Source organism: Grus americana, chromosome 1, assembly GCF_028858705.1.
Source record: "Grus americana isolate bGruAme1 chromosome 1, bGruAme1.mat, whole genome shotgun sequence".
Taxonomy (NCBI): Eukaryota; Metazoa; Chordata; class Aves; order Gruiformes; family Gruidae; genus Grus; species Grus americana.
In genome coordinates, this window is record NC_072852.1 from 198,559,356 (window position 1) to 198,571,690 (window position 12,335).

At 40.7% G+C, this 12,335-nt stretch overlaps 1 protein-coding gene across 7 annotated transcripts in view; it reads right to left on the reverse strand.

Annotated features, from left to right (window-relative positions):
- Window positions 1-163: 163 nt before the first annotated feature.
- SGCG (sarcoglycan gamma) overlaps window positions 164-12,335 on the reverse strand; it is a 153,834-nt gene continuing 141,662 nt past the window's right edge. For all 7 annotated transcript variants that reach the window (XM_054820178.1, XM_054820167.1, XM_054820197.1 and 4 more), the window contains 2 exons: window positions 5,445-5,568; window positions 164-3,860 (listed from right to left, as the gene is read on the reverse strand). In XM_054820178.1, coding sequence (XP_054676153.1) covers window positions 3,687-3,860; window positions 5,445-5,568 — 298 coding nt within the window. In that variant the 3' untranslated portion in view covers window positions 164-3,686. The remainder of the gene's footprint in view (window positions 3,861-5,444; window positions 5,569-12,335) is intronic.

Sequence of the window (12,335 nt, forward strand, 5' to 3'; positions counted from 1 at the left end):
CTAAATTCTGGAAAATAAATTTTTAGTTCGGGCCAAGATTTTTGTTCATATTTTACATATTGTACATTTCACATTCTTAGAGTGTTGGGAAGATAATTTTGCTTTAAAAATGAAAACATTCATTTAAGCTGTGCTTCATTTGAACACAAAAGGAGAATCAGACTTTTCAAAATGTATAAAGTTTATTCAAGAACTCAGTTTTCAGTTAATTCTTGCAATTTCCTTTTGCATAAAGCTATATAAAGATAGACGAATGTCAATGTTAAAGGACTGAAATGGAAACAAAGAGGGTTGTGTTTGGGCAATGAAGTTTTACTGCCATTTTGATAATTTTACTTTTCCACTGTGTAACAATCCCAACCAGTTACAAGAACTGCTGTAAATAATTCTTTTTGAGGGAAAAAATATGCAAACAATACAGTTCACTATGCTGGGTAGTGAGTTTTGGGGGATTTTTCCTCCATTTGGGTAACACTGTTGAAAATAAACTAGAGAAGTGCGTACTCTCACTTTCCTGTGCCATAATTTTCTGTTAATCTGTAACTATTTACTGAAGTTTGATTCAAGTAGAAACAATAATTTTGAAATATTAGAGATGGAAAGACATCCATATGGAGATATTGGAAATGATAATTTAGTGGCGTGCGAACTATATTGATATTAACAACAATTCAGATTATAGCATCAGCTGATTACACTGTGGTAATTTTAGCATGAACTTTGTTTCTCCACTAACCACAACTAAAAGACAAAATCCCAAAAATGTTCTTCAGTGAGAAGAAGTTGCCATCCATGCTTTATAAAGCCTGCGCAACTTATATAATGCAACTATATTTTCAATGTCAAGTCTGTAGCATAATGAAAAGAATAATTAAGTTTAAACAATGAAGAGGGGCCTGTTGGTGATTCGGATCCCGGCAGAGCTGAGGATACGGCAGACCTGTTTAGTTTTCTGTACTACTCAGAATCCACCCGTGAACTGAGGCAAGTCCAAAAAGATGATCTCCACAAGAAAGGCAGCAGCTATTGCAATGTCTAACTGAGGTGCCATAATGTGTCACCAGCCAGGGAACTGCACCCTGATTTTCCTGTATAACTTTGTAAAAATGTTAACTAAACCAGAGCAATTTCAATGCAAGAAGCTGCAACAGAAGTGGCTTCCAAATACCCAGTAGTTTAGGGGTTAGGTTACTCTTGCGGTCCCAAAAGTGGGATTGTTAACCCGGTGTGCAGTACGCCAATACGTGGAAAGTCTGGGTTCAATCCCTTACTCTGTATTAACTGGCAAATCACATTTGAAAATGTGCCTCCAAAACAAAAGCTTAAAATGCATAACTTAAAATGTTTTATTTCCATTGCCAGCCTAATAGGCAGATTGTACCTAATGTACTTATTTACGGTATCTGGCTAGCATCTAGGGATTAGATTAGGTGAATGAGTAGTTTGGTACCCCATGGAAGTGGGCCTTGATGTCAGAAACATGGGTATGATGACAATATAAATGCCTTTGAAACTAGGTAGTGGCTGAATCCTCTACGGACTGAAGTCCTGGTCTTGCTGTGGTACTACATCTATAAAAGACTCTAGCTGCTACAGCCCTCCAGGTTACATGTAGCAGCAGTTTTTAAGTATCTGGCATATGCAATGGAATTTGCTGTCCTTTATTTTAATACACAGACTTTCTATCCAATGAATAAGCCAAGACTGTTCGTAATTTGGATTGTAAAAACTTGCACATGGAGCTGGAACTACCTAAACTGACTTTAAAGGAATGCTGAAGACAGGTTTCCGTTTAAGCCTGTCTTGGCTGAGGGCTTAGTTGTAGAGAGAGATACAATTGAGAGAGAGAGTTGTAAAGAGATATATTCCTTTCTTTAGGGCCAACAGCCCTGGACTCACTCCTGAAAGTAGATGTCTAAGCCCAGGAAAAGGGAATTTCAGAAATGGAAGCTGTGTGGCTTTCTACTTCTCCTTGAGGCAGTATGTTACTAATCAGAGCACTCTCCAAATAACATGGGAGACCTTGATTCACTTTCCTCCTTTGCCTGAAGGGACCCAAAAGCTCACCTTAAGCATGTCTCCTACTTTTCCTATTGAAGCTCTTCTAATTTGCATGAATTGCTGAGGGCTCCACCCTGCTAATGAAGGGAAATTTCAGTATTGTAATTAGACTCATTGCATTAATTACAAAGGCAGCCCTTGAGGCAGGGACTACCCAGGGTTGTTTGTCCACCACAGCTGAAGTAGCAAGTTTAAAAAACGGCATAGTCTTAGTCATTCTTTTGTTCTGATTCTCTTGCCTTAAGGATGACGATTCTTTTCTCTGAAGGATGGACATTCTGGGGTTTAATAATCATCATGGGTAAAAATCTTTCTGTAAATAGACACCAAGGCACTATGTGATAGCAGCTCCAACCTGGGTAATAATATCAAGTATATACAAAACAGCATCAAAAGAGTAAAAAACCCATGAGGTTCAAACAACAGACTATTAAATACAAATCCTGCTACCCAGAAGTGTGCAAACAATTTATTTGTGTTCAGTGCAACACTGTACAGGGGAATGGGTCTGCAGTTGTGTTTCTCTACAAGGTCAATTAATGGTTTGTCGACTCTGGTGAACATTTACTTTGTATCCAAAGTCCTAATGTAAAAAATAATAAAGAGCAGATTTACTCCCTCCGTTTGTGATGAAGTCCCACTCTGACAGGATCCGAAATATCAGTCAACAGCTGCAGATGGAAATGAAATAGTCCTCTTAATTGAATCCTGTGGGCTGCAAAAAAGTATTTGTTTTTTCCCCACAGCCCAAACAGTTCCTTGTTTCAGACAATCTGGAGCCACATTAAGGATTTTTTTCCTTTTTACTAGTCCAGCTGGCAGAGCAAATTGCCTTGTTGAATTAGCATGTCCTAAAATATAAAAGGGTGTAAATGAGTATGATGGTACAGGCAGTACAACAAACTATTGCTATTATAAAATATACTAACATATTTCTCTGTTGGATAGTAAACAGATTTGAGACACAGGGAGGTGTAAATGACTCCTGGAGCTTTTTGTATTAGTTATTTTTATATGAATCTCAGTAATAAGCAAATCAGCATATATGTTGCCAAATTAAAATAGAAAGCTATTAGCAAATTAACACCTTTTACACAGAATTTATACAAATACCACATTTTTCATATCTTGTGTTATTGCAAGAACAAAATTGCATAGACCATTTGCTGGCACTTTCTGAATTCCCGAAAAAATGCTTTGTCTTAGCAGATAGTTCAAGTAGTTCCCTCAATTTAATTTCACCCACTAATGCAGTAAGTGTTTCCATGTAGTGAGAGAAAAAAACCGCGGAGCTCAAAAATATTAACAATCACATAATCATCTGACTGAATAGTAGTTCAGCAAGGAAACATATTCCTTTTATTTTTCTTATGCTTTCTGTAAGGCTGTTTTCAAAGTGTTACTGACAGAACATATAATATGATTCAAGTCATTCTTCTGAAGTTGAAATGTCATTTGTGCTCTTCTTCCCCTTTCACCCTGTAGTCCAGAATTGTAGATACAGATTTGTTTCCTAAACTGAAGTACTTTGTTTTTAAAATTCTGAAAGTTCTGCTTTTAGTAACTCTCTTTAGCAAAATATAAAACTCAGACTAGCAAGGGGATGGGCGGCCTTTTCTGGTGCCTCACTGGCAGACACGGCTGTATTCTTGGCAAGTGGAGCCCACTCCGGCCACTGACAAGTAGAGCTTTCCGTCCGGACACACGCAGATTTCGTAGAGCCCCTGAGAAATACCGGATGAACCCCTTGTACCCTCAGGCAATTTGGGCAGCCGCACAGTTTCAGCATCGAGCAAAAGCTGCATGGGAGAAAGCAGGAAAAATGGGCTCGTTAGAGATAATAATGCCATAGCGTGCCACGAAATGACTTTGCCTAGGCAGTGGTTGAAGAATAGCCACCTACCCAGACTTGTTACATACAAAGCTGCTCTGAGGCTTAGGCTCTTGGCAGACACTGGAACGTGGGACAGTGATAAGCTGGTGCCCATCCTCTTCCTTAGCAGAGACCTCATGAAGTTCAACAAGGCCAAGTGCAAGGTCCTGCACATGGGTCGGGGCAATCCCAAGCACAAATACAGGCTGGGTGGAGAATGGATTGAGGGCAGCCCTGAGGAGAAGGACTTGGGGGTGTTGGTGGACGAGAAGCTCAACATGAGCCGGCAGTGTGCACTAGCAGCCCAGAATGCCAACCATATCTTGGGCTGCATCAAAAGAAGCATGACCAACAGGTCGAGGGAGGTGATTCTCCCCCTCTATTCTCACGAGACCCCACCTGGAGTACTGCGTCCAGCTCTGGGGGCCCCAGAACAAGAAAGACATGGAGCTGTTGGAGCGAGTCCAGAGGAGGGCCATGAAGCTGATCAGAGGGCTGGAGCACCTCTCCTATGAGGACAGGCTGAGAGAGCTGGGGTTATTCAGCCTGGAGAAGAGAAGGCTCCAGGGAGACCTTAGAGCAGCCTTCCAGTACCTGAAGGGGCCTACAGGAAAGCTGGAGAGGGACTGTTTACAAGGGCATGGAGTGACAGGACAAGGGGTAATGGCTTTAAGCTGAAGGAGGGTAGATTTAGGTCAGATGTTTGGAAGAAATTCTTCCCTGTGAGGGTGGTGAGGCACTGGAACAGGTTGCTCAGAGGTTGTGGATGCCCCTGGATCCCTGGAAGTGTTCAAGGCCAGGTTGGATGGGGCTTTGGGCAACGTGGTCTAGTGGAGGGTGTCCCTGCCCATGGCAGGGGGGTTGGAACTAGATGGTCTTTGAGGTCCCTTCCAACCCAAACCATTCTAGGATTCTGTGATTCTAAAGAGACGAGGCCCCTGCCCATACACCTAATAGCAGAGCATGGGTGCTGCTGCTGTTGCTGGACCCAGATCTGTCCTGGCCTGAGTCCTGAAGCCTCGCAGCTGTGCCAGCTGGTTAAGGATGGACATACACATTGCCTGGAGTTCCTCTGTGGAAGAACTGGCACCATACAGCCTTGCAGAGGGGATAAATAGGCTGCTGCATGTGGCATGCTGTTGCTGACGAGGCAGCTCTCAATGATGTCTGTAGAGCTTCACTCCTTAATTTAGCAACTCTGGGCTGAGTGTCTACCTGTGGGCCAAGGACCCTGCTGGGGTGCGTGGGGATCACTGTGCTAGTGGGGAGCTGAGTGCTATCAGAGTTTTATTAGAAAGTATTTCTCTAAGTTAAAACAACATTATATCAATTGGTAGTATTATTTAAGCTGACCCATAAATAAAAGTCTTATTATTGGCACCATTAGTATCCTGTCTCCTAAAATCTGAAGAATTAAATTAACAGAACTTGAAAGAAGACTTGAAGTTATTAGTTATATTCCCACAGCAAGATCAACCATAGTTATGGAAACAGAAGGGCTTGTACTCACCACACCATCACTGCTGTGTAGTTTGATATCCATCTGGGAAAGAGCTTCAATATTCCCAGCTTGCGCTTTGATATTAATTCCTCGTGGTGCATCCATACTCAAAGACCGAGTCGGTGATTCCAGCCTGAAAGCAGGAGCAGGAAATCTGACAGTAGAGTAGCATTCTCATATGTTCCTTTATTTTAGAAAAACAAGTAAACTTTGAACAAGCACTTGAAGGATCTCGCCTGAAGTCACATAAAAGATGCAGCTTCTTTTTTCTTCAGGTGGACTTGAAAAAGGAGGTGGCTATTTAAAAACACCAAAGTATCCCAAATGAAAAATAGAGATGAATTCATAGTACAAACGCAAGGTATTATTTCAGAGATAACTTCAGATTATTTCAGTATAATGGTAATTTATTCTTTAAAAATGAACCCCATTTTTACATTCTGTAGTTTGAATTTACTTTCATTTTTGACATAATAAGAAATTGAAATTAGTACAATTAGTGCAGTCTGGAAGTTTTTTAATTAACAAGAATTTTGACACTGCTATCAGTCGGACCAAGATTTCACTCAGTGTGCATGTGTGTTGTTTAACTGGATGGCATCTGAAACTTAAAAACCAATAACTTCATTTGAAATAAAAATTATGCAATATAACAGAAAGTTGCAAACCCTGCAATGCCACAAGATGGCAGGAAGGTACTGTATTAGCTGAGTAACCACCTCATCGGGTCAGCTGTGCAGGACTAATGTTTTTTATTTTTATTGTCTTCAGAATTTTGGTATAATTTCCACAATAAGTAGCAGGGATAGAAATATTAATTAAAAATCATGAGAAGAAAAGAAAAAGCACAAGCTCAGCAACAAGCTAGTGATCACATTGCTTCTTTTGACCATTACCTAGAACAGCTTCATCTGGAGGCACTGGGAGCACTGCAGAATCGAAGTTGATACCTACTGAGTTTTGTTCCTGTATATTGGCTCACGCTTCCTGATGACACCAGTCTGAATTTTACACTATCAACCCACGTTAAACAGGTGAATATTAAGGCTAAGGAAAATGAATCAACTGGTGGTCCCAGTTTACTTTAGATCTGTGTTACCTTCTCTATTCTGTACATTCCCTGGAATGGGGGCTTCATCCATAATGCGGAACTCAGATATGTGTCCCCGTTCCCAGGTCTGCACGTGCTCACCCACTGGAAACGTGTGTATGTGTGTGTGCAGGCGTATGCACACACACTCCCAGCAGATGCTGTGGTGGCCCCATGCAGGCTCCACAGCCACTGATCTGGATGAGTGGAGGGCTGTGTCTCAGGACGTCCTTTACTAGGTATGTGTCAGATAGTGAGTCTAGACGCTCGCTGCCAATCACATGCTAAAGGAATGAAACAATTTCACACACAATCCTGATGTAGCTGGGTTTCATTTACTCAGACTGCTTCAGTTCTTCCTTTTTTTTTTGCAGTTACTTCATTAAAACTAGAATTTAAAAGCAGTCAGTTTGTGCTTGTGAGAAACTTCAGTTGTATCTTAGTTCTGAAGAAGCTAAATCCAGCTGATATCTTAAAACCTAAACCCATGATATATGAGCACAGTCAAACACAGTCAATGAAATGTCATTTTTTATCCCCAAATCTGAAAATAACTCAGGCAATATTGGCTTATCGCTGCTGTCCAGAGGTAACAGGAGATTCTATCTTCTTTGATCTTCAAAGGTCCCTTCCAACTCAAACCATGCTATGATTCTATGTTTCTATGATCTGCCTCTCCCCGACATCTCCTGGGTTAGTCACCTTCAATTAGTTTCAACTCTAGATTGGGAGTTTAAAGTCCTAGCAATGGGTAATTGCATCATGGTTGCATATTAGGACCATATCCATAAAATAGTTTGTTGCCTTATCCCATGACTCTGAGGTGGCACAAACTTCTGCCATGATCATGCTGAGTACAAGGGCACGAGTACAAGTCTGTTCTGTATCAGCTGTCTATGCAGTATTAGTACTCTTCATTAAGCAGTGTTTGTGATTTAACTTTTCTGTGACTTTTTGGTTTAGATCCTTAGATTTACACTTTTATGAAACTGGAAATAATTTTTTCCCTGAGTGATCTACATGGGAGGTCTGCTTCATGGGACTATTTTCCAATGCACATTTGTATGTATTATATGATGAAAAATTAATCAAAGTTTGTATTTTTAATATTTAAAATTTAATATATTTTCCTAAGTTAGTGTCAAGGTAGTTGAATACAACCGTTGCCTTTGTTTGTTTTAGCAAAAAGCTATAAACATTGAAATAGCTTATGTTTTTCTGTAAAGTATTTCATCTAAGTAATCTATGCATAGGCATAAATTTTTATTTTTAAGCTCTACTGAATATTACAAGAAGGCAGACTGGGACAGATTTTTGAAGAACACATCAGACGTGGAGTTTGAAAAGCAATCAAACACCGGAGAAGTATTTCATACTTTCTACCAAAATTAATGCTGGCAAGAAGCCTACAGACTTCGGAGGCATTTACAGATTTATGATATGACTTACATATAATTTAAATTACACGGCAGAATTACATTTGCTATATTAATCACAATCCTAAATTTCTGCTGTTTATACAGGTCCTATTTCTAGATTAACTAAGGGTAGATTTAGCTAATTAAGTCATTGGAGCTTCCTGGCAATGGAAACTGCAGTGAAGCTTAAGCAGTGATTTTAAAGCCTTCTGGAACTATTGTATGTGAGATTTTAGCAAAGGCAACATTCAGTAACACTAACGATATATTTCTTCATACAGCATTCAAGGTTCAGTGCCTCAAGTTGAGATGCAGCAAAAGGGAAACAGGCACCTAGTGTAGGAATGACATGACTGAGTCGAACCTTGACTTCGAATGTCCTTTCTCAGTCCCCACTTGATCCTGAAGACACATGACTTCCTCAGCCCCTTAAACATTGACCTTAAAGTCACCTAAAATTCTTCAGTGGTCCTGGCCCTTCCTGGTCCAGGCACTTCCAGTTTGACACTGGTGGGCAGTGAACTTCTGGTGAACTTCTCCTGTATGCTTAAGGGTCTGGGGACCACGGAACTGCCCTAGCAGAAGAGCTGATTGATGGAGATACTTGCATGAACTCAGGGTGTCTCAGAAAGATATGAATAGAGCACTGCAATTATTAACACTGGTTTTAACACTGATGGTGTTTTAAATAGACATTAATAAAGCAAAATGTGCCCTGTGAATGAGTTGGTCAGTCATGAAGAAGATACGTGAGTGCGTGCAGATAATGGCTGATAAGAAAGTTTCAAGATCTATTCCCTAGGCAATACAAGGAGGAAGAGCAGGCTGAGCAAAATGTTGATGTGCATCCCTCAAAAGTCTTGGCAAAACAAGAATTCAATTTGCTTGCAAATGTTGGAGGATGCATGGACACTCAGAGGACAGAAGTTGATTGTCTCAGAGGCTTTGGTCCTTTTTTAGTGTTTGTTTGAATTCTGGTAGTAGAATGATGAGGGAATACATTGCTGCCAGTCACTTTATCTTTTTTTTAGAATTACAGGCATATAAATTACATTTAACAGAATGGAGTGAGGACCTTTATCATCTAGAGGAATTAATCTATGTAATGTGCTGTCCTAAATGAGACATCTGTCACAGTCTGTATCTCATTTGGGAAGATGGATTCTGTACTTTCAAGTAGCTTCTACATTCTGTGGTAGCTATGCCAGGGGTCTGTTAGCAAGTGGTGTGGTGCAAGAGGAATTGATTGGGACAGCACAACATTTGCCAAGGACCTGACACCCCCATTATACGTGTTCTGAGGAGTACTCTGGACTAGCTGTTGCCTGACCCCAAAGACTGGATGCCCAGAAAGGTTGGAGCATGTTAGGCATTCTCCAGGAGAGCATAGCTTTCGGGTTAATTTAATCCAAGTGGAATCCCTGTTCATGTGCCCCAAACAGTTCCACAATGAGAACCAAGATTCAGGGAGCTCAGGCAGTTGGGAGATTTCCCTCAAGAGCATGTTCCTAATTTTAAATGAAAACACTCATGTAGATGTATCCACAGAACTGCACTGTCTCAGCTAATGAAGGGCAGGGAAGGGTGGGGGAGTACGTGGTCCCTGCTAATACTTTATAGCTCTGTCATCTGCTGGATATTGGTCCTTCAGCCATCCATTGCAACTAAAGGAACTGACTACAAGGAAGATAATATTTTTACCACTGTCTTCTTCCTTGTTGGTTAGATAGCTCCAGAAGTCAACTATGCTGTCTTGGCTGGCTACCAAGGAAATTTGGTGCTGTGGTGTGCAGAATAATTTATGAAGGACTATGTGAAAGTCTTCTGAGGGAATCTGGACATCATCCAGGCTCTGGATCTGATACCATCCCAACAACCTACAGGCTTGGAGATTTCCAGCCTTTCCTATAAGCATGTTTGTAACTCGTGGAGATACCAGATCACCAGAAATTGCGCAGTTGGCTCTGTTTAGAGAGGATGTGAGAGGAGTGTCAACCTGCTGTGGTTGTAGAGAAGCAGCTGAGTTGAACCCTGATTTTGAATGTCCCTTCTCAGCCAGTGCATGCTGCAGGAATATCGATCTCTTATTTCATCCTGTTCTGGCAGGAGACAGAAGGGTACCTTGGTGATCTTATAAGTACCACAATGCATTAGAAAGTTGGTTTTAGTACTGCAGAAAGAGTACCACAGTCTTCTGGAGCCCAAGTTTCCTGCTGCAGTGTGGGATTGCTTGACTCAGAGGAGGACAGAGGAACCAGCTTGCTCTTGTGAGTTTGGGGAATAGTTTATTCCTTCCTTCTGGCCACTTTTTGTCCTTCCCATCTTATGAGTCAGCATCTCTCCTGAATTCAGTGGGGATGAATTCCTGAGTATGACTTCAGATAAAAGTTCCCCAAATGTATGTATTCCTCGCAGCCCCTACCTGAGGAAGACCAGGGTTTCTGTCAGCAGACTGGATAGGCAGATTGATACTGCCTCTAAAATCGTGGTGCGCCCAACAACTGATGTGCACATACATACATACAGCTAACTGGGTTTCACTCCCCGCCCCCCCCCCCACCCCCTTGCTTTTTGGTTAAAATAGCCTCATCCATTTTAGCATACAGAGAAGATTTTATGAAATGTAAACCTGGCACTAAAGCGTTAAAGGTATGGTAAAGAATTCAGCAGTGTATAGTGTATGAAGTATTTGAGTTACATATCTTCTTGTATCAATAAGAGAAACACGTGTATTTTAGCCCTGACTCAGCTGTAATTAAAAACAGGGCCCTTGTACACAGGAGAAAATAAAATGTCAAATATACCGGACTTGCTTTATTTTACTTTATATCAGATTATTTCACAGTATGTTTGTTTAGATCATTTATAAGATATTGGTCTGGTGTTCACCTATATGGTGGGTTTTTGTTTGTGAAGTCCTTTTGAACACTGAAAGAACATGAGGTGGGTCCAGGCAGAACCTAAATGCTAGCTACTTCATAATGCCTTTTCATTAAAAGTTTTTCACAAAGCTTCCCGGTATTGATTTTTATGAGAGTTCATAAAATATAGTAATCCATCACTTCCACTTCTCTAATATGCTCAGTCTTCCTCCCATAGTGCTTCAGTATAATTAAAATAAAAGGATCCATGCAAAACGGCCAAATAAATTTCTATATTAAAGTTTGATTTAAGAAGAAAGTCATATGAGGGGGCAGAAGACAGTGAAAGATCCCACGCCCCTTTCCTTCTGCCATTTAGTCTTCATAGGATTGAAGATGCTGCTTCACATGTGTTCCTAGGCATTGATATGGGAGCATGCATGGGAAATACAGTATTAGAGAAAACACTGAAGAATATGAAGAAAAAGAGGAGATATAGAAAAAGTAACTCAGAGGTGCTGGAGCTGGAATAATGGTACTTTCTCCACTGGTGTGCATTTGCATATTGTTATTGTTTACCTTGAACTTGCCTGAAAATGCTAAAATCAAACTTGATAAGGATGTCTCCCACTCTTCTGAGTACACAGCTGTTTGACACACCTCTCAGTAAATGATCTCTATGACTTCTCAGAGTTAGAAAACATTAAAAAAAAAAAAAAAAAGTGCTTTGACTAAACTGTTCCAAGGCCAAATAAAGCCATTACAGTGAGTTCAATAAGGTTGCCAATAAAGCTATGGCACTGAAGATCAGACCCTGCAAGCCCGCATTCCTGTGAAAGTAATCATTGTGCAACTTTGCCTGTGCTTCTGTACTTCCAAGACGAGGCTCATCTTTTTCTGAGATTATGAATAACTTTTTATTCCTACTTTATTTCTTTGAGAGAAACAAGAAGAGTTAGGAGAGCAATGGCTACAGGTCTTATTATGGTTTATAAAGGCACAGAAGCACTGAGGTTGCATAGGGGACAGGCTGTGAAAATGGGGCATAGAGCATCAGATGCTGTTGGCACATAACCAAAACAGCTTTTTCACGTTGTTAAGCAAGGAAGAAACTCTCATATGTCTCTGGTGTGCAGAAAGGAGTCTTGCCATGAACACCTGCCCTTGAATTCAAATCTGACTTTGGAAAGGTGAAAGGGGAAAAGAAATTAAATTAGGCAGTGATTGGAGGTCATGGAGCAGAGGAAGAATAGAAAAAGTAAGAAATGAAGGGAAAAAATGAGGAAAAAAGGGGGAAAAGGAGAATCTTTAACCTGTCAAGGAGCTAATGTCTTGAAAGTCAAAAAAGCAACCTAGAGGATTCTGTGGGCTTAATTGGGCTTGGTTCTCTGTAGGTGTCTGCTTTCAGCTCTGCTCTTTGAATGAATGTTAACCTTTAAAAGGCAACAGGAGTATATTGGCTTTTTGATTAGTCTGAAAGCAGTCTAATTCACTGGCAATGCAGCTAGACATCGCAAGAGAGTAAACCATA